Genomic DNA, 26480 nt, shown 5'->3' on the forward strand with positions numbered 1-26480 from the left:
GTTATATTTCTGAGCATATAACCTGCTTAAAATAAATGGTTTGTATCTATTCTCTCATTTATGAGCAAATGAAATACCCAGTTATTCAACCTTACTTTAAACCATTTGCTCTCAAAAGGATCACTAAACAGCTTCCCCATTTCTAACTGGTAAATCCTATGGTCTAAAAATATGAATAAATAGCATTATGTGTTTACGACATGTTTATATTAATTATGTCTGTAGGCAATAGTTTTACTAAAACAATGCTAATAGCACGTGTATGGAACTAGATCAGTTCACTGCTGTTTATTGAATACCTAATTTGGTGTAGACTTCTTAAGAATTATGAATATTGTGCCTGTAATATATGAATAAGTAAAATGCACACAAACTCATAAGATATAGGTAAAAATTAATGTTTGTTTATTTTACCTTAAAATGTTTGAAACATGCTCATTTCTCTGTAAATAGAGCACAAGAATGCTATTAAAAGGTCAAACTGTTCATTGTAAGAATATTACTGACAAACACAGGGTGGGGCAAATAGTAGGTTTACAGTTGTGGGTCTGTGAAACACAGTTAATTATTGTACTATTTTCTATACCAACACTTGTAAACCTACTTATGCCCCACCTTGTATTTTAACTTTGGTTAGCTCCTCTCTACAAAGAATAAAACCTGGTTAAGGTTTACAAATTAGAACATATCAAAACGTATGTGTGTAGAAGCACATACATATTGTATAAAGAGAAAGTCAGAAACATGGTAGGGCTTAAGACAACATGCGACCCTTTGGGGGGCCCTTTGAAATCGAGGAGCAAACATTTTATGAGGGGGCAGTGCGAAACAGTACTGACAAGGACTCAATATGACACGTCATTTTTACTAGTGCCATGTACACATTTTACTTCTCTTGTTCTTGTTTCCACAGTAAAATATTTTTTCAATTCACAATTTTGCTAATAAATATACATATGTTATAGGTATATATTTATGTAATACTACAAATGGTCAAAGAGTGCTGATCTGAAAAAAATAAGTAGATTAAATGTTCTTCCGAGCAAGGATAGTTTTTCAAGCTTAGTAATTGGCAGTCCCTACATCTATGCTTCTGTTGAAGAGATTAAAAAAGAATCATTTCCCAGAACTACAGGTGCAGGGCAGACTGGAATCATTATGCAAAAGAACAGAAATCTGGAGAGAAACCTAGTGAATAAAAAAAGCCATGTTCCTGGCCATCCATTTGCCTTTAGTGCTCTTTCTTTCAGCTTTATCTGGATATACAACATGAAATATGCAAAAATTATAATGGATTTGAAATAAACCTTTCAAAATTAGAAATCTATGCCTCGAATTAAATAAACTTCCAACAGGCATGCACTGGGGGCAGAAATGAACTAAAGGCCAAGCTGGCATTCCTATTATTTTAAAAGGTAAAGTCTATGTCCAGGAACTAACAGTTTGGAATACATTACCTGAGTTTTTAGAAAATTACACGTTTTCTTGCTGGTCTTCTGAATTTCCCACCCTGTCTCATTTCAAGGGGCTTGCATTTACCCTTAGTCCTCTCTTAAGTCTCTCAGTTCCTGGGCCCCCTCCAGGTTCTGAAATCTATATCTCAGAGCCACTCTGAGGCCCCAACTGCTGGTCACCTTTTCTTCTTTTCAGAGCCCTCTCCTAAGCAAGAGGTTGGAAAATGTATTGATGACTCCGCCATCTTGCTTTCATAACTCCACAGTCAGTATCTCGTAAGTGTTAAGTGACTTTTCCTCAAACGTTCTCCTGAGCATCTCACTTAATGAAATGAAATAACTTTAAAAAATGAAATGTTAAAAAAAAAAAAAAAGCTTCTGTAACAGAGGGCGGGAAATGGAGAACACGGCTGAAAACCAAACTGACAAGTGGGGATGTTTGGGAAGCGACACTTGAGAAGCAGAGAAGAGTACATTTGTTCCTTCAAAGATAAACAGGGTTAGGCTAGACGATGTGGAAATGAATCGGGCCACTCGTGTGTCTGTCAGTGCCAAATGTGAAGGAGAAATGGGGAGGGGCTGTAAAAGAGACTGGGTGAAAGGAACTAGGCAGAAACAGTGTCAAAATGTCACACGGTGTGAGAAAGGAAGAGAAAAAAAGGAGGTAATTAAGATACCTTGAGCTGCTTTTAAAATATGTGTTCCTGGGTGGGTCACTCAGCCTTTAACTATGGCAGTGACCTTAGAAAAAAGAAAATTACATTTAAGAAAGGGTACATTCCTAAACGCGCGGGGGCCAGGTGGTGCTACTCAGCTTTTTTTGCTTCTCTGCGCCATTCTTTCTCGTTTGAACTTTCTTAGACAGTGGAAAACAACAGATGGGATTTTATTGTTCAAGGAGGCTATCTAGAACTCACAGAGAAAAAGGGTCAAGGTGGAGAGTATGCAGAAAGCAAATCTGGAAGAGGGACTTTTCGGATGGAGGACAGCTGAGACAGGGTGAAGTTGGAAAGATCTGCGGAGGAGTGAGGGAAGGGCCGGGATGAAACTCGGTGGAAACCGAGGGGCGGGGACGCTGAGACCCAGGAAGGCCGGGAAGGGGAGCGCGTGAGTGCTAGGGGCTCTGGATTCGGCGGCCATTCTCCCCATTGTCCTGGTGGTTTTCCGCCAGTGGAAGCGTTATGAAACATTTCCTTCCCCTGTGTCATCGAGCCCCTCCCTCCTTGTTGATGGAAGAGCTGCTCGGCGTTTTCTTAGGGACCTAACGGTGGAAATGCTCAGCTGTTCTCGCTCTTATGACACGGATGCAGCCTTTCCCCCTCCTGATGGGAAGAAGAGGGAGGGGTCCGGGAAGGTCCTCACGTCTCCACTGCGCACTTTCTAGCCCCAGCGATCCCTCGGCCCCCTGGGTGGAAAAGCGGGGTTCCTTGACGTGTCTGCCAGCCCTGCGTGCGTTCTGCCGCCGCTGTGAGGTTGAGTAATACAGCCAGGCTGAGCGGGAGCTGATCATTTCTCGAATGAAGAAGAGAAAGCGCAATTCCCTCCCTAGGCTCTAGGGAATTGAACCGCATTCCGGATCACCTACTCCGGAAGTGTGAACCTGGGTCCCCACAAAGAAGACTAAGGCGGCAGAAGGGGGAGCTCATGTTGTAAGAGATAGGGGTGAAGGTCAATGCACACGCATTTTAAAATCCTGAGCGTGTTAAGTGTCTCCCGGGCCCCTCACCAAACATGCTTTCCAGGGGAGGCGCTGGGCCAAATAAGCTTTCACTGAGAAAAGTTGGGGCAAAGAGAAAGCACTGCAGAGTACGGAGATGGAGAGATGGAGTGGGGTGTCTTTCTAGAAAAGGTTGGCGAGTAAAGGACTCCTGGGGTGGGGGTGGTGAGAGAAGAAGGGCCAGTTCCTGGGCAGGGAAATCTTGGAGAAGGGATTCAGCTTTCCAACCCGATTGTCCCTTCTGGGAACTGCAGCCTAACGCGCGACCTGCGCTCCCGCACCACAGGGGCGGCTGGAAGGGAGGGTGGTCCGGGAAACTGGCCTCGGAGAAGGCACAGTGGAAGTGATTACCCTTCCCCGCAGCCGTCCCAAACGTACAAAGCGCTGGTCACAGCGCCCCTCCTGTGTCTTCCGCCTCCAGATTGACAAACCCAGGGCACGGAGCCAGCGCTGAGGTCGCCCCCTCCCCCGCCCATGGGCCGCAGCTCTGAGCTAGTCTAGGACCGACTTCAGGGGGCGGTGTCTACAGGCTGGAAAGGCGGCCAAGAGGGAGGAGGAAGGGGGGGGAGGGGATGTAGAGGCATTCTCAACGCTATAAAAGAGCAGTCCCGAGTGCCGGGTTCTTGCACTCGCTGGAAAGGCGCTCCGAGCCAGGGGCCGTTTCAAAGCCAGGTCCTGCAACAGGGCCGAAAATACAGAGCCCTGCCCAGAGCGAGCAGCACCCTGGTCAAGGCGAAGGTGAAGCGGGACTCCAGGCACTGCTCTTCGCGTGGCCCTGTGCCCACGCCCCGGAGGGGTCCCAAGGCGCTTCTAGCCCCTGCTGCGGGGTGTCTCTAACTCCGCGCTTAGAAGAAAAACCACCCCTTCGGAGGCAGAACTGCAGCGCCTCCTCCCAAGTTGACTCCGGGAGCCCATGTGCGGCCGGCTTTGCGCGAACTTTCAAAGAATACTACTAGCTGTTAACTTTAAGCATCCAGAGCGAGGCAGGCAAGGCTCTGCACTCCCGACCCAAACAATAGCCTCCTCACTCCGTGCGCTGCGGAGCACGGCGCCAACCCGGACTGGGGTGCAGCGAGCGGTCCCCGCGGGGTTCCGAAGGCGTACTACAGGCAGCGAAATGGAGAAGGCGGAGCTGGCACCGAGGTTTCGGGGCTCGCAGCCTGCGTTCGTGCTGCTGCTGCTGTTCGCGGCGGCCACAGGGCTCTTGGTCCTGCCGGGCACGCACGGGCGCTACGCCGAGGAGGACGAGGAGCTGGTGCAGCCGGTAGTGGAGCATGACCCAGGACACAGGAACGTGCACCTCCGCCTGGACGCCTTCAGCGAGCAACTGAGCCTGGAACTGCAACAGGATCGCGACTTCCTGGCGCCCGGCTTCACGTTCCAGACCGTGGGGCGCAGACTGGGATCCGACGCTCCGAGTCCCGACCCGGAGGGTGACCTGGCGCACTGCTTCTACTCGGGCACCGTGAACGGCGACCCCAGCTCAGCCGCCGCACTCAGCCTCTGCGAGGGCGTGCGCGGCGCCTTCTATCTGCAGGGCCAGGAGTACTTCATCCAGCCCGCGCGCGCCGCCTTGGTGCGCCTCACCCCCGCCGCTGCCGGGGAGGAGACACCGACGAGGCCCCAGTTCCATCTCCTGCGGCGGAGACGGCGAGGCGACGGTGGCGCCAAGTGCGGGGTTATGGACGACGAGATTCAGCTCTCGAGGGGCGCGGACCGGGAGGGCGAGGATGCCGGGGCGCAGGGGCCGCCGAGGGACCCCGCGCCTCAGCGCGCCGGGCAGGCAACAGGTATCCATCCCAGAAGAATTATTCTCATCTGTCTCTGTCCGTTCGTCCCCCTCTCCCCACTTTCTCTATGCGATGCGATTTAAAATCAGACTCCTATTTGCAAACAGGACGGGGGTTGAGGTCCTGCTGGAACACTTAATTCCGTTTCCTTGAATAATGAATGATCAAGACATAACAGAGAAATCAATGATTTTCTGCTGACTAAGGCGAAGCGTTTAGACCAGGAAGGGAGAGTTGGTAATCCAACTCATTCCACTTTAGTCAAGTGAGAGCGTGTGCCACTTCTTTCCATATTGTTACCTTCGTTTTACAGTCATGCGTGTGTGTTGTTTGGTCGAGCTGCAACTTTGCACTGGTTTTGTAACTGCTGCCTGTGCGTGTACCCTGCGCGCAGGAGGGTGGGGATAGAGGGCGGAAGAGCGACGGTGACCTCGGCTTGAGCAGACTGCGCGATTGCAGGGCTGCGCTCCATCTCTCTTCGGCTGGCCTCTGTCCCTGTCCCCATTTAAGTGGTTGACCCCGACCGATGGGCGGCGGCGGCGGGGGCCCTTCTGCCAGAACCTGCTTGGGAGGTCTTTGCCCTTCTTGCCCCGCCTCTCTGCACCTCCCCGCCGGCCTCCCAGTTTGCGCTCCCTCTCGCGGCCACAATTCTGCTTTCCAGCACAGCTGAAAGTTAGTCACCATTGATCCTGACTGTGGTGTGCAGTGCTTACTGTTCGGTTCTTGTCATGATCTCACTGTGGTGCCTTATTCTTCAACTTGTACACACTCCTCGTTTTAGAACTTTCCACTTTCCCCTGTGCATCTGCTCCTTGAAACGGTGATGTGGTTACAACCCCGTAGTCTCTGGGGGCCCAGTCTCAGGAGGCAAGGGCTCTTTTCTAAATAATCAGCCCTGGTCCAAGGCAGGAACTTATTTCCCTGGGGCAGCAGGAGTGGGGCAGTAGGATGCTGGGCAGAGTGGGTGGTCTTTGTGCCTGGATTTGGCAGGAGCAGTGCACCCCAGGGACCCCTGGAATGAGATTGCAGAGCAGCGCAAGCTGAAATTCCTTGAGGCCAGGCCCCTTGGCAGAGGCCCCAGTCCTGCCCTGGGCTTTCCACGTGGAGCCGGATGATCTCATTCAGGATTTGAGTCCTGGCCTGTGAAAGAGTGACTCAGGGCCTCTGCCTGCCGCCCTGCTCCAAGTTTTTACTACAGCGGGGTAGGATTATGGGCTTCCTGCCTTGTTCTGATTGTAGGATTTCAAAGAGGACAAAAAAAAAAATACTGCTCACTGAAAAATTAATAAGTAACTTTTTTTTAAACCTGACTTTAAAAATAACATTTTTTCAGGGAAAGGAGATACAAATATTTTTGTTATTGTTGTTCTGGGTGTATTTTTGTTTTATTTGCTTTGACTGGTTAGGCTTTCCTTATATACTCTGTGAATGTATTCTTAGCTAGACTGCCTCTGAGCCAATGATCTTTCTTGTTTCTTTACAGGAAGTGGAAGCATAAGAAAGAAGCGATTTGTGTCCAGCCCCCGTTACGTGGAAACCATGCTTGTCGCCGACCAGTCGATGGCAGAGTTCCACGGCAGTGGCCTCAAGAACTACCTTCTCACCTTGTTCTCGGTGGCGGCCAGGTTGTACAAACACCCCAGCATTCGGAATTCCGTTAGCCTGGTGGTAGTGAAGATCCTTGTCATCCATGAGGAACAGAAGGGGCCAGAAGTGACTTCCAATGCCGCCCTCACTCTGCGCAATTTCTGCAACTGGCAGAAGCAACACAACCCACCCAGTGACCGAGACACTGAGCACTATGACACAGCGATTCTTTTTACCAGACAGGTGAGAGGAAGAAAGTACCAATTAAGATGGGGTCCTCTTGGGAGTCTGCTTTGCTCCAAATGCCTGTGAGGCATTTCGTCAGCTTTTTTGGCACTTGCATTTCTTTGATTGGCTAGCATGATCAGTGTCCTTCTTTCTTCTATAATTTTAATATTGTAAGTTTCACAGTCCTTTTTGAATAGCATGAGGACAAATCTTGATTAAAGTCACCCCGAGCACTCTTCTAAGCGCAGCTCAACACAAATGTGACAATACACCCTGCCCCAAGAGATCCCCAAGTTCATGCTATGTCCCTATTAATAAGGATATACCTTTGCTCCTTACAGGATCTGTGTGGGACCCAGACATGTGATACTCTTGGGATGGCCGATGTCGGGACTATATGTGATCCCAGCAGAAGCTGCTCTGTCATAGAAGATGACGGCTTACAAGCTGCCTTCACCACAGCCCATGAATTAGGTAAGTCTGTTTCAGAGTAAGAGTTCAGCCTAACTTGTGAATTCAAATTGATAAACTATATTAATTAGAGAGAGAAAGAGAGAGAGAGTGAGTATGCAGGTTATATTGCTATATTAAGTGCCAGGGCTCCTTAGAAGCTATAGAACATATTTTTCAACTACTCTAAACATGATCATCTTTATTAGAATATGAAATCAGATAGTTGGAGTTCTGGACATTTGGACAGTTTACATGTTTGTTTACACTCTGTGAAGAGTAGACATTGTCTCCAAAATAGATGATCTCCAAAGTACATGATGTTTTTATCTAGGGATACCACTTGGAGACAAATCCCCGTTAGGAATAAAAGGCTACATACAGCTTGACCTATGTTTTCATGTGGGTTTCGGATTGCTTCTTAGGTCACGTGTTTAACATGCCACACGACGACGCAAAGCAGTGTGCCAGCCTCAACAGCGTCAGCCGCGATTCCCACATGATGGCATCCATGCTTTCCAACTTGGACCACAGCCAGCCATGGTCTGCCTGCAGTGCCTACACAATCACCTCATTTCTGGATAACGGTCATGGTAAGGCCCTCCAGCTCCTCGCTCTAAAAGGCATCCAGCCTTCCATAGGTAGAGTTCTAATTAAATGAACTCATTTTTCTTTTTTGCTCTTTATAGTTTCCCTCCTTCACGATTACTTTCACTGCCAAGAACATACATTTTTAGACCTTAATTCCAGTAAAATAGAGTGCTGCTGGCCAAGTGGCTCCCAACATTACGTTAATTTGAATTTTTAGCAGAACAGTAACTTCCTGTCATTGTTAATGCAGAAATGCCACACTGATGATAATATCTTAATTTCAATCTCTCTGGCATCTTCCCCAAACGTTTAGCAGCTTTCAAATCACTTTGCCATAAATTATCTCCTATGGTCAATATTTCCTTGAAACTGATCTACTCCTGCATGCTTTCATCTACTATTTATTAATATTGGTGGGCGTTTTCCTTTGCAGGGGAATGTTTGATGGACAAGCCCCAGAACGCCATTCAGCTCCCCTCTGATCTTCCCGGGACCTTGTATGATGCCAACCGGCAGTGCCAATTTACATTTGGGGAGGAGTCCAAACACTGCCCAGATACAGCCAGCACGTGCACAACCCTCTGGTGCACCGGCACCTCCAGCGGGTTGCCCGTGTGCCAAACCAAACACTTCCCTTGGGCAGACGGCACCAGCTGTGGAGAAGGGAAATGGTGTGTCAACGGCAAGTGTGTGAACAAGACTGACAAGAAGCATTTTGATGTGAGTTTTCCAACTCAGGCACACACTCCTTTCAAATTTGGGATTGAACACAGTGATGCCGAAACATCTGCTAGCTCCTTAAATACCCCTGTCTCTGTTCTTGGGTGGTGCACAAAATAGATGATTTTTATAATTGATTCTTTGCCTTGTACCTTTCTCTTTTATTCCCTAAGAAGGTTTCTGTAGAGAATTCTAACACTGATGACTTGTGTCCCCATTTAGACTCCTGTTCATGGAAGCTGGGGGCCATGGGGACCCTGGGGAGAGTGTTCTAGAACCTGCGGTGGAGGCGTTCAGTATACAATGAGGGAATGTGACAATCCAGTCCCAAAGAATGGAGGGAAGTACTGTGAAGGCAAACGTGTGCGATACAGATCGTGTAACATTGAGGACTGTCCAGATAATAATGGTGAGTAGAAGTGGGTGAATAAGATGTATCCACCAAGAGGGAGTTAAGGGCTAGAAACTAATAACGTCATATCATTCTCTTTCCAGGAAAAACCTTTAGAGAGGAACAGTGTGAGGTGCACAATGAGTTCTCCAAAGCTTCCTTTGGGAGCGGGCCTGCAGTGGAGTGGACACCCAAGTATGCTGGGGTCTCCCCAAAGGACAGGTGCAAGCTCATCTGTCAAGCCAAAGGCATTGGCTACTTCTTTGTGCTGCAGCCCAAGGTAGAAACTTCTTCACTTAACTTTTTGGCTAAGATCCCAAGGCCTTTTCATGCAACCTATGAGGCACTTGATTTAATTTGTATGTTCATATGTTCAGGTTTGAATTAGAACTCGTTTTCTTCTGGATAACTCAGCAACTGTCAGTTTAAATTTAGAGTTGTGTTCAGTTATGAATGAAGCGTGAATCCAGCACTTACAGTTCTGGCAGTTGCTTATTATTGCTCTTATAAACAAGACCCCTTTACTACTGGTTTTATAAACTATATATTAACATGGCAGCCAACCAGTGGTTTAGGAAGATAGCCTAGGCATGGTCCAAAGTAGTGGGTTAAAATGGAATTTTCAGTATCAATACCTTTTGTGTTTAAGGGCATACATTGAACTAAAAGAAGCATTGTTTTGTGGTTTGGCTGAGGGGTAGACCTTTTCGAGATAGAAAACGGCATTGAGTTCGGTTGAAATTGCCATGTGTCATTATTACTGTAGGCAATAAAAAATATTCCCCAGTTGCTGATTCAATATTTAGCAAGTGATTTATTCAGCACTTACTATTGCCAAGTATTCTTCTGGGCACTGAGGACATAGCAGTAAAACAAACAAACAAACAAAAAACTGACAAATACTGCTGCTTTCTTATCCTCAGCTAAAAGTGAGACATCAATAAACAAATGACCAGAAACTCTGTAAGTTTTTCAGATGTCCACATGTACTATGAGAAAAGACAAAGGCAAGGGTAGTATATGACATGTGTCGTCGTCGTCGGCAGCCGTCCGTCTCGAGAGACGATGGTGTAGCTTCTTAAGAGTCTATCTGCACCGCCGAGAATGGCTGTGCAGTCCGACTCGGGAGTGACATGGTAGTATCTGTCTCCTCCCGTGTTGAATCGACATCTTGCGATGACGCTGAAGCTACAGAGCCTGGGCAGGGTAATATGGAGGGTCTGCTGTTGCCCATGCAGCAGACCCCCCCTCTCTTCGCAGCTGAAGGATCCAAGGGAAAGACGGAGTCAATACAGCTTGGGTTCAGGTGCGCCGCAGGAGTTGCCGGTGTTGACTACAACGTCAAACCGCCTTAGGGACTCCGGCTCCGGATTTTCTGTCGGGGTTTACTCCCTTAGCCTTTCCCCTGAAGAGGTATGCCGCAAGGCAGCGGAGGTTTTTTGGAGTCAGAGTTTTCCTTCTCTGATGTACCCTGACTGGAAGATCGAACCAGCGACACTTAGCTCGCAGGCCGACGCTCAATCCACTGACATGTGTAGAGTATTGTTATATTAACGATGGTCGGGAGATCAGAGATGGAATGTCGATGAGGGAAATCTTTATAGTTATAGCTTCATGTCTTCCCTTGTTAATGTGTGATGCTAATGAGTGACACCAGCTACATCTTCTTCCTCTCTCAGGTGGTAGATGGTACCCCATGCAGCCCAGATTCCACCTCTGTCTGTGTGCAAGGACAGTGTGTAAAAGCTGGTTGTGACCGCATCATAGACTCCAAAAAGAAATTTGATAAATGTGGTATTTGTGGAGGGAATGGATCTACATGCAAGAAAGTAACAGGATCAGTTACTAGTTCAAAGTAAGTTTTTAAATGCCGGTCTTCCAAAGATTGTATCATTTAGATCCAATTTTTCACAGGACTGGTGAAAATTATGTTCTCAGTGGCTAAATGGCCATATAATAATTAGCCAGTGAATGAGCGATCTTTATGCTTGTGTTTCTTGCCCGCAGACCTGGATATCATGATATCGTCACAATTCCAGCTGGAGCCACAAACATTGAAGTGAAACAGCGGAATCAGAGGGGATCCAGAAATACTGGAAGCTTTCTTGCCATCAAAGCTGCCAATGGCACATACATCCTGAATGGCGACTTCACGCTGTCCACTTTAGAGCAAGACATTACGTACAAAGGTAGCGCCTTGAGGTACAGTGGCTCCTCCGCAGCGCTGGAAAGAATCCGCAGCTTTAGCCCGCTCACCGAGCCCCTGACCATCCAGGTCCTTACCGTGGGCCATGCCCTCCGGCCTAAGATTAAATACACCTATTTCGTGAAGAAGAAGAAGGAGCCTTTCAATGCCATCCCTACGTTAGCAGAATGGGTCATCGAAGAGTGGGGCGAATGCTCCAAGTCCTGCGGACTGGGCTGGCAGAGAAGGCTGGTGGAGTGCCGAGACCTCAACGGGCAGCCCGCTTCGGAGTGTGCCAAGGAGGTGAAGCCAGCCAGCACCAGGCCTTGCGCGGACCTGCCCTGTCCCCGCTGGCAGCTGGGGGACTGGTCGCCGTGTTCCAAGACTTGTGGGAAGGGTTACAAAAAGAGAACCTTGCAGTGTCTGTCTCACGATGGGGGGGTGTTGGCCCACGAGAGCTGCGATCCGTTAAAGAAACCTAAACATTACATAGACTTTTGCACGATGGCACAATGCAGATAAGCGGGGTGGGCGCTGGGGGGAAGATGAGGTGAGGAAGGGCTGAGGCACTGAAATCAAGAAGGCTGGAGGGATCCAGTGTACTTTGCTGGTGATGTTACAATCCCTATTCCCTGGTACTGATGCAATACTTTGTGCCCTGGGGGTTGGGAAATGCAAAGCAGAAGAAAGGTGAGATTCTTAATTTAAGGTGTGGCTTACTTTACCTCACTAACCGCGGAGGGAGAAAGGAGTACAAAGAGGAGCTTTGACCTGCAGTTTACGGTTGCGTTGATTCCAGAGAATGTTTATGTTAGCTTTTCTACCAAGACTTAAGAATTCAGCAATGTCCGCCGTGGAGAAAAATGTTTAGCCATGTCTGATGACTCCACCATTACCTTTTGGTGCCAATCTCGTGTCTTTGTGAATTTGTTTTGACCAAGAAATAATTCCCTGTGTTTGTAAAAAAAAAAAAAAAAACATTAATTCTCCAAGGGGAAAAAAGCAGCGATGTGTCTGTCAGGTGTTGGTAAAAACCAGAGGAGGCGCCCCGAGCTCGGTACCCCCTCCTTTTCTTTCCTCCTTGTCTAAGCCTACCTTAGGGATATGGGCGTGAAGAAACAGTTTGAGTCTCAAGAAAGTCAGCAAGATCATGCAAAAGAGCTGCAATGCCAGAACAAGAATGGGGTGAGCAGAACCGGGTCCCCGGCGGTGGGGGACCGTGAGATCATTTGTCTTGTGGTGGAGAGGCTACTGAGGGGGGTAGCGGGTCCATCCCCAGCAGCGGGTCCAGCAGTCATTTCCTGGTGAATGTCTGTTCAGCTCTTCTCCTATGAAAGAGGATGACTTTTTCCATATGTATATAGTAAAATATGTTACTATAAATTCTATGTACTTTATAAGTATTGGTGTGTGAGTTCCTTCTAAGAAGGACTATAGTATGTAATAAATGCCTATTAATAACATATTTATTTTTATACATTTCTTTTTAATGATAAAACTCTTAAGTTATATCGTGATTGTAAAAGGGCATATTAAAATAGAGTATTTATACAATATATGTTACTAGAAATAATAAAAGAACACTTCGAATATGTGTGTATATTTTTTTTAAGTGAGAATTTATTTCTAGGAAGGAAATTGAGGCAAATACTGAATTTGAAGAATGAATATTTTCTTAAATTCTTTGCAAATAAGATTTCATTCGAATGAAATGTATTTCTGTATCCTGGATTATGTGATTGTTATAAAGAAAGAAAGCTATGGTATCTTTGGTGATAGATAAGTTTGTTACTAATGTAAAATATATACACATGGTTGGCATACTTCTTCTGTAAAGAGCCAGATAATAAATATTTCTGGCTTTGTGACCCCTACCATCTCTGTCACAGCTACTCAAATGTGCTGTTGTAGCATGAAGGCAGCCACAGGCAATACATTAACGAGGGGGTATGGCAGTGTTCTAATAAAACTTTATTTACAAAAACAGTCAGTGGGCCAGATTTGTTCTTTGGGTGTAGTATGCAGACATCTGGTGTATACCATAAATTAGATGGAAAAAAAGTTGGATTCTGTAAGTCGTTGGAATTTGTATGTCTTCCTGAACTATATCACATAACTAAAATTTTATGGAAGTATTTAACTACTGAATAGAAAACAATGCCTTGAATTACATTTAGAATAGACATGTATGGTGAGCAGAGCCTGCCAAACATTCCACGTTGTCTTCAGGAATACCCAAGGTATATCCGAGAGACCCTGGAACTCCACCGCCACTCTGTGCAGCCTTTCGTGAATCACTGTATTTTAAATATTATATGGTACATCAATGGTTTTTAAAGTACAGACAGCTTCCAAAATACCTACTTTTCAGGGAATAGATGATTTACTAGAAGTTGGGGATTATGTGGTTAACCACAGACATTTCCAACTTCACACTTCTATCCTTTTTTTCACTCTTGAATTGTTTCCTCAAGTCATTTTGTATAACATGCTAATTTCAGATTCAAATGATAATTTACCCTTCAAAATTATTCACCGTGTTCTTTGCTAGCAAATGAACATAAGATTCTCAGGAGCCAAGCATGTAGGTCAGAGGAGAGAGTAGGGGAGGGGAGAGTCATGTTAGTCTTTGGCTAAGGTTTTTACTACTTACTGGGCCACTGGGCTGAAAAGTCAAGATCAAGTCTTTTCTCACTGGGAACTAGTTTGGCCCCCTAAAGCCCAGTTAAGTATTGGGTATGACCATGCAATTCAGTGGCCTACGATGCTCTGTACCAATAATCTCTACCACAACTATCTATTTGTTTACATTATTACAAATTATGTGAAGGATGCCCTCACCCTCAATTACTATACAAGCTGTTTGATAAAATGACATAAGCGTACCTAAAGTGATGACTCATAATATAAAGAAGTCACTTTCGGATCTTGCCTAATTCATTGATGAGTTTGTTTCCTTTAAAAGGCTTACATTGATTTGACATAGTAAAGAAGAAGACTGACATTCAGAACACAAAGAGATAAAATGTCAAAAGAGTTTCCACTGTTCTCTGTAATCTCAGTGCCAAACAACTTTCTAAATCGCCACGTTATTTTTTCATCCCTCTGCTGGTGAGATTTTCCTTTTATCAGTAAACTGAGCAGTTTAAAACATCACTTTTGACAGCAAAAAGAGTAGTTCAAAACACATCCAGTTCTGTGAGCTTGATCAGGCGCCAGCTCAAAAGAAGGAAAAATGTTGTGCTCACTCTGGGTACGGGTATAAATGATGAGCTGGCATGATGTTGAGTATTAATTAAAATATTTAATTTGCAAAGCACTCAACGGGCATTTTCTGTAGCATTTCAATAACCACCACATAAACACAATTTTTAGTTTTCACGCACAAATTGACAAAAATTCTTCCCAGTTTTTGTTCCTTATTTAATCTGTCTTTCCAAAGAGGGTGCTACAGGTCTTTATGTGATTTAGGAATAACGAACAATAGCCACAATTTGCTAATCTCATTGATTTTCCAAATTAAAGAGAAAAAAATCTTAATATAAAGGTTAGGATTGCTAGATCTATCAAGAAAATTGAGCAAAGGCACTCCAGTATGAAGCAGCCTGTTCTGCCGTACACAGACTTCTGTGACATGAATGAGCTCATATGACATTGGCAAAAATGGAAACAGTAAAACGTGGAAGGTGCTTTGGTTATCAGCACATTTCCCCAGCAAATGAGTGTTTTGTACCTTTTTCTAACAGCAGTGGAATGCAAACTACACTAACTCATAAACACGGTAAGTCATCGAGGAACACAACAATTCAGAAGTCCACGCACTCCACTTGTCTGCAGTTGGCCTCAGTCAGGGAAGCTCTTAATGGAGTCTTTGTCCAATTTGCTCTTGTCTTCATAATTCAAAAGCCTGAACTTTTCCTTGCAGCTCTCTTCTATTAATCACATCGCCTTTACTGAAGGGTAAATTTCTATAATTACTACACAATTGCCAGTTTAGAATTTAGCTTTTTATTAATGACGGTAGTTTCTTTTCCTTTAGGATTGCTATTGGTTTAAGTCCTACTGCTTTTCAGAGAAGGTACAAAGCATTTACTCGTGGGAAAGAGATGGAGTGGAATTTTATGCGGAACAATTCAGGAAGGCTTCCTCAATGTGGAGGTTTGGGGGAGGGAACAAGAGGGATGCAAAGGGACAGCCTTCTGAGGGATGAGATTATAATAGAAAGGTGGCCACCACAGGTGTGCGCCAGTGACCTCAGCTTCTTGGAGGGGACAGCAAGAGTCCAATGTGCCTGGAGCTATGAAGAGAGAAGGGCAGTGGAGGGCAGAGTGCTTGTTCCACAGGAGGAGGATGTATGTTTGGGTTTTTCTCTGAGTGAGATGAAGAGCCAAGGAGGAAACTGAGCAGAAGAGAGGCATTTTCACAACTTAACATTTTAACCTGTAATAATCTCCTAAACAGCGAATGAGCCTGATGGGCTACACCAGGGTGCTAGCCATGGAAGTCATAAAAAGACGTCGAACTCTTCATCTTAAGACTTTGAGATTTTCAGATGAACATTTTATTTAAAAACCAACAGAAATTAAAAGTACAAATGTTTTACTAAGTATTGAAACCACTCAGACCTATAGGTATTGCAATTTTGTTGTGCATTTAACATAAATAATGGTAGCAAAATTAAGTGGAAATATAAAAATAGTAGTTCAAAGAGAATATATTTGGAAATATTTTAATAATAATAATTCAAGTCTAAAACCATATGTCATATGGACAACAGCATAACGGAAAGAGAAATTTCTTATATTTGAAGTTATCAAAGGATATTATTTTATTCTTGAATTTGATAATTTGGTAATTTAATGAATGACAGTTCTTAAAAGCAACTATCCAAATGTGTCTCTTCATTTAAAAAATGGTAAGAGGGTATATGTAATATATAACCCACAAAGAAAGGAATAGAAAGCAAAAAATAAAGTGACAGAATCACAACCGCATTATCAAGACAATACATTGTTCAAACTTCCTTACTAAAAGACAAATACTTTCAAGATGTTTAAAAATAAAATCCAAAACATGATAAATGAGAAGGAATTATCTAAATCAAAATGATATTTCATCAAAAAAAAGTCCAAAGATTTATCAAGCAAACAGTAGGAAAAAAAGTAGGAATAAAATATCAGCCAAAATTATATTGAAGATGGAAAAGCACTAAGCAAAATAAAAAATGACATTTCTTGTGAATTAAAGGTAGAATCTACAATAAAATATGTCTAAGAAAATAGGACATCTATGATATCAATTTAAATTTGTTAAAAATACAAAGGATGATCAACAGGTAAGGACTATTCTACTTGTCTTTAAAACCTTGCTCTAGGTAAAGGCAAACTAAATAAATAAATATGTAAAAAAAAAATGCAAAATTTTACAAAGACAAAAGAAGACTAGACTAAAGCAACTGACACACAAATTATTTTTCCCTCTAAAGTAATGAATAGATGTAATGAAATTCCAATCATTAGCCATTCATAATTTTTGGAACTTGATAGAATGATTCTGAAGCTCATCTGAGAAAACCGATTTGCTGAAGATAAATAAAAAGAAGCACAACTAAAAACAAAGTGCAATAAAGATATTTGTTTGACCTGATTTGAAAATGCACCATAAAATTACAATTAGAATAAAAAGTGGTACTTGTAGAATTATTGACAAGCATATCTATGCGTGAGAAAGACAGTTCAGAAATAAATGTTACTTACCATAACCACACAACATTAGTATATGATGAAGTTAGTGACATAAATCTGTGACCTAAAAAGGATCATTCCGAACATAGCCTTAAATTTAAAAAAATATATAGAAATTTAATTAGAAAAAAATTAGAGCCTTTCTCAAACCCTTCAACTTAAATTCTGGATACATAAAAAGTTAGAACATTTAAATAGAAACCTTAAGACATATTAGAAAATACAGAGAAATAGTTATCACTGGATAAGGAAGGAGATCTGAACATAAAAACAATGAAAGATTACACAACAAGACAAACACACACAAATGGATTGGTTTGATTGGCTAAAACTTTAATCTTCTGTGTTTCAAAAGAATCCTTTAAATATATATATTTTTAAAAACACTATTTTCAGTAAACACAAAAGACAACCCAACTGGCCTCAGAGCTTTCCCACAGACCATTGGTTTCACCCCAGAATCCCAAAGGGCCACCCAATGAACCGCTAATCACCCTTTCGATCTCATACAACATGTCACTTTTCCAAGGAAACCCTCCCTAAACACTCAGGCTGGACTGCACTCTCAAAGCACTTGTCATTTTCCCTCTTGTCACTTTTCACAGAAATCACAGACTCTTCTACTTCTGGGTCTGTTTCGTTCACTATTATTTTCCCAGGTCCTCGAACTGTGCTTTTGAGACCTTATCATTATTTATTGAATAACGTTTAAAAATAATCACACTATTGGATCTAGATATTTCTACTCCTAAGAATCTCTGCTAAATAATCAGCTAGGTTCATAAGGATTTATATACAAATGTTATATAAATCTGAATGCAGCCATCAGAAGAGTAGACTGAACACTATTGATGACAATACAAAACTTGAATCTCAAATAGCACTAATGATGATTAACAGTCATTTAAGGTCACTATGTGTATTATATACATCAATTCAGTTAATACTACAAAGAACTATGATGTAGATATTATCATTATTCCTGTCTTATAGATAAAGAAATACGCAAAGAGAAATTGAACTGTTTGCTGAGCTAGGACAGTTAGCAGGAAGCTGAGCAAGGATTACAACTCAAATACCCAACACTGAGAGCATGCACCGTCCCTACTCTCAAGCATTAAGCTATATTATGCTACCCAGTTGTACACACACCACACACACACACTCACATTTTATGCATATACACAAAAATAACCTAACTGGTTACTTTTATTTCCTTTTTATACCTTCATGCATTTTCCAAATTTTCTAATTAAAAACTCAACTATATTATTTTTCTAATCAGGACAGTAAAAGCTATTTCAAAGGGTAAGAAAACCTTAATTAGAGTAGTTTTTATTGTATGAATTTTTCCTAGGCAGTAATTTACAGACACTATAAACATTTTCTGGTTTTTTTTTTTTCTGTTTGTTTGTTTAGTTTGCTCCCTATAAGAAGTCTTTGAAAATCTGAAGCATTTTCTCAGTACCACATCATAAAAGAAAGTAAGTTTTGTTGGTATTTGAATGGTACTGGCCATTCTGAGACTGGAGGTAGAAATCAAGATGGATAAATTGGTCAGTTTGTTACTAATTGACTTTATACTATAACATCAGTATGAAAGATATTTTTGAAAGAAATGGATGTCCCATATAGCTAAAAGTACAAAAAATAACACTTCAAATTCAAATTTGTTTGGGTTTTCCACCATTTTTATATTTTTCTATATTCTCTGTGAAGAGGATGGATGAAGAGTAAATTCCTAAGAACTTAGAGCACCTGACACTTTAATTTTAAAAAATGTGTACCTAGCAACCAGAGGAGAGCCAGAAAAATCAGTTTCACGGATCTTACCAATCACAAAATCCACACAGAGGTGTCACTATGAGTGTGTTTCATTGTGTTATTACATCCTAAAGTTCCACAGTGATCTAGAGGCAAAAGTAGCCATTTGTCAGCTTTGCGAATAAAGCTCCACACTGACATTCTCAGCTATTCGAGATCACCTATGGACCGAAAGGATTCACTGCAAGCTTAAGAGCAGGGGAATAACTTACAGTTTTCCTTGTAGAAATGTGTATAAAGAATAAAGTCGGGTGTGACAATGATATTCTTCTTTATTACAGAAGTTTTGGGAAAATAACTGAAAATTTTTTAACTAGTTCTTTTCAGTTGTCCTCATTTTCCTTGAGGAACAGAGAAGAAAAGGATATTAAATAAGCACCACTATAGTAATAAGTTAAGGTTCAGTAATAGTCTGTTAACATAGTGATATCACAGGGAAACAATTTTTAACGTAATTACTGTTGAGTTCGATTTTTCAGTTGTTTCAGACTTAAATAGGCTTGCTGATTCCAAAACTGCAGTTAGTTTTCTTTCATCATGTCGAGTTTTTCTCTACAGCTTATCTTAATGCAAGCACTCTAGGCTGGATTGAGCCTGGATCAAGGGAAGCACTAGTGCTCTCCTATTGGCTGAGAGCAAACCTCCCTCAAGTGGGGAGGGGTGAGGGATGACCTTGGAGACCAGTGACAGGTACATACTTGTCTAGGCTATTCAATTACACATGAGAGAGTGTGGTGAGAGGTTGTGTACCACTCTATATAGTGAATTGTATTCCGAAGTGTAGTCCAAGTTCTTGTCTGTATACAAGGAGTTAGAGGAATTTCTTTTTTTTATTTACATACATACTTATTTCCTTTCCTTCAGATCATGTCTGCCTCTGCTATTTCTCGTCATAAGTGTCTAAACAACCAAGATTCATTTTGTTACATCTGTGGCAGTATCACCATTCCCAGTCAAAGGACAAACATCAGTGCATTTGTCAGGCAAGTGGTTTGCATATTTTAAATTAAAACTTGGTGATCAAGATAAGTCTTGGTCCCCTCAAAAGGAGTGCAAGCAGTGTGTCAAGAGTTTATGGATGTGGACAAAGGGAACACGTGATAAATTGCCATTTGGTATACCTATGATTTGGTGAGAGCCCAGAGGTCATTCAAGTGACTGTGACTTTGGTTTAGTGAAAATGTCAGGATATAACAAGAAAAATAAATGTAAAATAGAGTATCCCAGTCTATCATCAGCTATATGCCCAATGCCTCATTCAGCCGAAATCCCAGTGCCAGTTTTCACTGAACTACCCTCTTTCGAAAAACAGGAGTATGGTGAACAACTAAGTGACAGCAATGATGAAGATTTTGAAATTGAAGATGACTCAGTTCATAAGGGATTTGATCAGCATGGGTTGAATGATTTGGCACGAGATTTGAGACTATCCAAAAAGGCTTCGGAACTCCTAACATCAAGATTGCATGAGAAAAACTTGCTTGAAAAAGGAGCGAAGATATCCTGCTTCCAATCAAGAGAAAGTGCGTTTCTGCAGTACTTTCAAATTGACAGTGGCTTTGTGTATTGCCATAACATACATGGTTTAATGGAGGAATTGGGAATTCCAATCTATAACGCAACTGAATGGCAACTGTTCATCAATAGCTCAAAGCGGAGCTTGAAGTGTGTCCTCCTCCACAATAGCAATTTATTTGGTACAGTCCCAATCAGCCATTCAGTTTGTTTTTGTGAAGAATATGAAAACATAAAGAGAGTCACTGATCTGTTGCAATATCACAAGCACAATAGGACCATCTGTGTTGATCTTAAAATGATCTACTTCCTTCTTGGTCAGCAACGTGGACACACCAAGTATCCCTGTTTTCTGTGTACATGGGACAGCAGAGCTCATGAGAAGCCTTGGGTGGAATCGACTTGACCTCCAATATCTGACGTCAAACCTGGTGATCCAAACATTCTACATGAGCCACTTGTTGACAGAAAGAACAGTCTATTCCTACCTCTGAACATAAAACTGGGTCTCGTGAAGCAATTTGTTAAAGCTTTGCCAACTGAAGGGGAGACTGTTTCAAGTATCTCACTTAAGCATTTCCTAGCCTGTCGTTTGAAAAGATAGAATACCTTACTGTGTATGTTTGGTAACAGAACTTTACTACTTATACGCAATTTGACTTACAGTAAGAATATATAACCTTTATATGAATAAAATAACTCTAAATAAAGAGTATATTCAGGTAATTTTTTTCTTTATTTTCCTTTGTATGTATATTTTGTATGATTTTTGGGACAAAGGGAGAGTATCCTGTAGCTTAAAGAGTTAATGTGATAGAAAAAAACTGCAGTCATTTTTGGATTCAGATGCCAAAAGTTAGTAAAATAAAAGTGTCATATCTAACTCAACAAAAATTGTGTTCCCCGGTGTATTGATTGCCTAATAACATATCAGTGGAAAGGCCCTATTATCTAACCTGAGTATCTAACCAGGATGGATACTTATAAATTGTCTCTTGTTTCAAAAACTAAAGCTAGGTACTGGAGTAAAATGATATATTTTGAATTTTCCTTAAAATTGTAAATCAAAAATAGAAAAGATGGGGTAGATTAAACGAGATCAGCAAAATGATGGTAATTGTTAAGGCTGAGTGATGGATTGATAAGAGGCTCACACTTTGTTCTCCACTCTTATGTGATAAATTTTTTCTATAATAAAAAGTAAAGAAGATAAACTAAAAAAATTAGATAAGTTATATATTTTTGTCCAATTTACAAATCAATGCCAGTACTTAAAGTCATTTAATATATGACATGTATCTATATCTTTTTCTACTCTTTTACTTATTTTTGGAGAATAAATGTGTCTAAAGTCCACATATTTAAAAACACTGAAACATTCTCTAAAACTTCTTGGTACAGAGTACAAGAGGAAATGATTTGATAACTAAAGGAAAGAGAAAGAAATAGAAAGGGAAAGGGAGAAAAACACAATTTTTTGTTTTTAGCACAGACATTTAAGGCCATTGAATAAGTTCTCTGTTGTAATAAGCTGTGAATACATCATTTTTCCTACAGAAATTGGATTTAAACATACCATAGGTTGTTAAAAAATTCACTGTTTCATATTATAGGCTTCTAGAACTTTTATTTTTTACTAAGAAGAAGAAAATTAACCAGAGAGAACAAACATGGGAACACCATGTTTTGCTTGCATGTATTCAGAATTCAGTCTTAAGGATAAAAAAAAAAAAAAAAAGACCCTCCTTATAGTTACATGAAGTATATACCAAAGGATGATAGATATATAGATGATAGATAAATAGTTAGATGATAGGTAGATAGATAGTTGGGTATTTTATATATATGAAATAAAATCCGAGTGAAGATGAAGAGACAGGAATTAATACGAAGGCCCCCAGACGGATTCTCATTTCCCAAAGTCAAGGAAGGCAGGAATGACTGACCACTGGTGAAGCAGGAACACAGTTGTAGTCACAGATAAAGGCCACATTTGAAAATCTTGAAGTTGAAGATGAAGGAACTTAGCCGAAAGGTGAAATAAATGGGCCAGGATCAAAGATCTCTGATTTCTATACGAAGCTCTTCCCCAGATGGATCCAATTACTTATGCATAGTTTTTCTCTCATTTTTATTCTATCGAGAGGGCTAAGAGTTTCCCAGGCCTTTGCAGCGTGTTGCATAAAAGCAGAGAAGCGCACCAAGTGCACCAAGAAGAGCAACTGCCTGCAGTGAGGCACATTATAATATTGTTCTGTCTTTTCGCTTATTTCTAGTTGGTTTACTCAGTTCTGAATGTTCCAGAACCTTTCACCTTCAAAATTTTCACCCAAGTTGTTAATGAGAGTAGAAGCAATAGGCTTGGCTTTCATTTCTCTTTGACTCAGAGCAAGCCAGAGCTAAAGTGGGACACATTCCAAAGGACATTCGAGGGGAGAAGGAAGAAGAATAGTGTCATACACCATCTGTCATCTTCATAAACAAATTTTGAATAAATGTAAGTTGGCTGGAGGCCTTCATTTTGAACCATAAAGACGCACAATCTCAAATGCTAGATCTCCAATTCTTTGGGCAGGATCCTCTGCTCTTAAAGATCCATAGAGATGATATCTAGTTATCCAAGTACAAGGTATTCTGGAATGTTCTGTATAATGCTAAGACAATTTACTTTAGAAGCAAGATATTAGTTACATTCTGTATTTTTCTGATTAACACACTCTTGCACTCATACTAATACTCTAATACTCTACATTGTTAATATCCTATAAGTAGGCAGTAGTGATGATAACATTTCCTTGTATGGAACTTCAAGATGACTTTGAGTTGGAGCTCTGAACTTAAGAGACAACTATAAAAGATTGCTAAAGAAATCACAGATTATCTTGTCTATCTTTGGCCTAGGTTCTCTTATTTTCCTTTCTTAAAACAAAGGCCATTGGTTTTTCTACCAAAAGCCATAATAGCATTGCATTTTTTCTTTAACAGTCACGTGTCTGGGAAACATTTAAAAGATTAAAATGTAAACAAAACTGAACACCTGGAAAAGCTTTTGATCCCATATAGTCATAAACATGTCTAAAAATATTACTTTGGATTACACAAAATCACAGCCACAGTTGCAACACACTAATATTCAATTCTTAACATGACTTGGAGAGGTCAAAAGATATAATTTCACAAAAGAATTTAAAAAGCATTATGAACAGTCCAGAATTAGAGAATTGAATGTTTATTTTTCTGAGAGATGTTACCATCCACCAATTGTGGCACTTTAGGGGGGGAAATACCATGCCATTAATTCTTTCTAACATATCTGACTTAAATGATCAATAACCACAAAAGATACAATCTAAAATGTGAAGTTTTGTTAATTACAGAGCTTCAATAACAAAGAAGTTGTTTGTCTTCAGATTACTGGATATTATCCAAAAAGGAGAGGAAACTAATACTGTTAAAACAAATGCTTGTTTTTAAGTAATACTTTGACAAAGACTGCTAAAGAATCAAATTGTCAACCACAAAGGTTTTATGCAGCAAGAAGAGTCCATTACAGTTTAATGACATATCTTTAAAACATCACTTGTTAAGAAGATAAAATCAATTCTTGGTGATATTTTTGGCCTTATTCACTTTGAAAATAAATAAATAAAAGTGCTTAATTCAGTCTCCCTTTCCCTGAAATATAATTACACATCTTTAAGAAGTAGATGCTCAAGACTCCCAGCCAATATGAAGGTTTAGGTAGACACATTGAATGTTCCTCCAGAACTGGAGACAACAGAAGTTCCAGAAAATTGAGCTGTATGTAAGTCCAACAAAGATATAAAGAAGAAATACTTATCCAGACAGGTAGGAGGGGCAGAGCCAAAGTGGAGAGGATGCCGCGGTATGATGGTGATGGTGGTTGTGGCCGACCAGAGAAAACACAGTTACACATTTAAAAAAGTGGTGAGGGACACCTGGGGGGCACTCCCAGCACCAGACCAGGCCATGCAGCTCATGGTTCCAGCATCGGGAAAAATAAAACCTCATTGCTTCTCACTGTGAAAACCAGTGGGGATTGAGGCAGAGGGAGAAACTGCTGGTCTCTCAGCAGAGTCCACTTGTTTAAAGGGCCCCCATGGTCCGCAGACCCATCCACTCTGGGAACGACGATCAGGCAATAGCTAGCGAGGTGCCAGTCCCATAAGGGAAGCAGAAGAATTGCCTGGACGAGGGGCGAGTGCTGAGCAAATGGCATTGTTTCCTCTCAGACACCTCTCCCCCACACAGCACCACAACCTGGTGAAACAGGTCAACCCCCGTCAGCAGCCGTCCGTCTCGAGAGATGATGGTGTAGCTTCTTAAGAGTCTATCTGCACCGCCGAGAATGGCTGTGCAGTCCGACTCGGGAGTGACACGGTATCTGTCTCCTCTCGTGTTGAATCGACATCTTGCGATGACGCTGGAGTGTCCTCTCCAGTGAAGCTGAAGCTACAGAGCCTGGGCAGGGTGATATGGAGGGTCTGCTGTTGCCCATGCAGCAGACCCCCCCTCTCTTCGCAGCTGAAGGGTCCAAGGGAAAGACGGAGTCAATACAGCTTGGCTTCAGGTGCGCCGCAGGAGTTGCCGGTGTTGACTACAACGTCGAACCGCCTTAGGGACTCCGGCTCCGGATTTTCTATCGGGGTTTACTCCCTTAGCCTTTCCCCTGAAGAGGTATGCCGCAAGGCAGCGGAGGTTTTTTGGAATCAGAGTTTTCCTTCTCTGATGTGCCCTGACTGGAAGATCGAACCAGCGACACTTAGCTCGCAGGCCGACGCTCAATCCACTGAGCCAAACCAGCCAGGGACAACAGGTCACCCACACTGATGAATATATAAGGCTCCACCCCTTATAATGTAACAGCTCTACCTAAGACACAGAGGTAAACACAGGAGCCTGTCACGTTGAGGAGACAGAGAAGTATGGCCCAAGAGAGAGAAAAGATCAAGGTTTCAGTGGGAGAACTAAGTGACAAGGAGATAGCCAACCCAACAGATGAAAAGTTCAAAACACTGGTGATAACAATGTTCACAGACTTGACAGATGTGCTTGAGTACAGCAAATGCAGAAGGGAAGAAGGGAAGGCTATGCTAAGTGAAATGAAGAAAAATCCACATAAAACCAATGGTGAAGGGAAGGAAGCCAAGGTTCAAATCAACAATTTGGAACATAAGGAAGAAATAAACAGTCAACCAGTACAGAATGAAAAAACAAGAATTCAAATAAATAAGGAGAGGCTTAGGAACCTCTGGGACAACTTTAAACATGCCAATATCCGAATCATAGGGGTGCCAGAAGTAGAAGAGGAAGGGCAAGAAATTGAAGGCTTACGTGAAAAAATAATGAAGGAAAACTCTTATTTTGGCAAAGGAGATATACCTTAAAGTTCAGAAAGCACAGAGAGTCCCATACAAGCTAGACCCAAAAAGGACCACACCAAGACACATCATAATTAAAATGCCAAAGGTTAAAGCTAAAGAGAGAATCCTAAAAGCAACAGGAGAAAAGAAGAGAATTAACTACAAAGGGGTTCCTATAAGATTATTAGCAGATTTCCCAAACTTTTCAGGCAAGAAGGGACTGGCAAGGAGTATTCAAACTGATGAAAAGGAAGGACCTACAACCAAGACTACTCTGTCTAGCAAAGCTATCATTTAAAATGGAATGGTAGATAAAATGCTTCTTAGACAAGGTAAAGCTAATGAAGTTCATCATCACTGAGATATTATTGTATGAAATGTCAAAGGGACTTACTTAAGAAAAAGAAGATCAAAATTATGAACATTAAAGTGACAACAAACTCACAACTATCAACAACAGAACCTAAAAAAAAACAAAATATAAAAACAAAACCAACTAAGCAAACAACCAGAATAAGAACAGAATCATAGGTATGGGGATCATTTGGCGGGTTATCAGCTTGGAGGTGGAAGAGGGAGACATAGGGAAATGGGGCAGGGACTAAGAAGCATAATCAGTTGGTACAAAATAGACAGGGGGGAGTTAAGAATAATATGGGAAAGGGTGAAGCCAAAGAACGTACATGCACAACCCATGGACATGAACTAAAAGGGGGTGGGCTTGCTGGAGGGAATGGGTGTATTAGGCAGAGGGGAGTAAAGGAAAACTAATTGGGACAACGGTAACAGCATAATCAATAAAATATACTTTAAAAAAGCACATGCTCAAGAAACAAAAAGAAAAAAATATAATATTTTCTTAAGAAAATTATAGTAAAGAAGATAAATCTGCAGGGTAGA

The 26480-nt window shown here is 41.8% G+C and overlaps 1 protein-coding gene across 1 annotated transcript; it reads left to right on the forward strand.

Annotated features, from left to right (window-relative positions):
- The first annotated feature begins 4000 nt into the window (after nt 1-4000).
- On the forward strand, nt 4001-12397 carry ADAMTS1 (ADAM metallopeptidase with thrombospondin type 1 motif 1). The gene is made up of 9 exons (XM_090272603.1): nt 4001-4961; nt 6445-6791; nt 7118-7250; nt 7652-7819; nt 8251-8537; nt 8760-8946; nt 9033-9208; nt 10608-10783; nt 10936-12397. Exons 1-9 carry the CDS (start codon nt 4085-4087, stop codon nt 11633-11635), a joined length of 3051 nt encoding a protein of 1016 aa, XP_090128729.1. The 5' UTR covers nt 4001-4084; the 3' UTR covers nt 11636-12397.
- Nucleotides 12398-26480: the final 14083 nt, after the last annotated feature.

The sequence above is a fragment of the Furipterus horrens genome, unplaced genomic scaffold (assembly GCF_987537825.1).
Source record: "Furipterus horrens unplaced genomic scaffold, mFurHor1.1.pri manual_scaffold_1, whole genome shotgun sequence".
NCBI classification, from domain to species: Eukaryota; Metazoa; Chordata; class Mammalia; order Chiroptera; family Furipteridae; genus Furipterus; species Furipterus horrens.

Bases quoted from the DNA above. Each gene is read 5' to 3' on its own strand.
- ADAMTS1 (XM_090272603.1), top strand. From the start codon at position 4,085: ATGTGCGGCCGGCTTTGCGCGAACTTTCAAAGAATACTACTAGCTGTT. The intron at 6,792-7,117 runs GTGAGAGGAAGA...TGCTCCTTACAG, and splicing joins CGATTCTTTTTACCAGACAG to GATCTGTGTGGGACCCAGAC. The intron at 7,251-7,651 runs GTAAGTCTGTTT...ATTGCTTCTTAG, and splicing joins CACCACAGCCCATGAATTAG to GTCACGTGTTTAACATGCCA.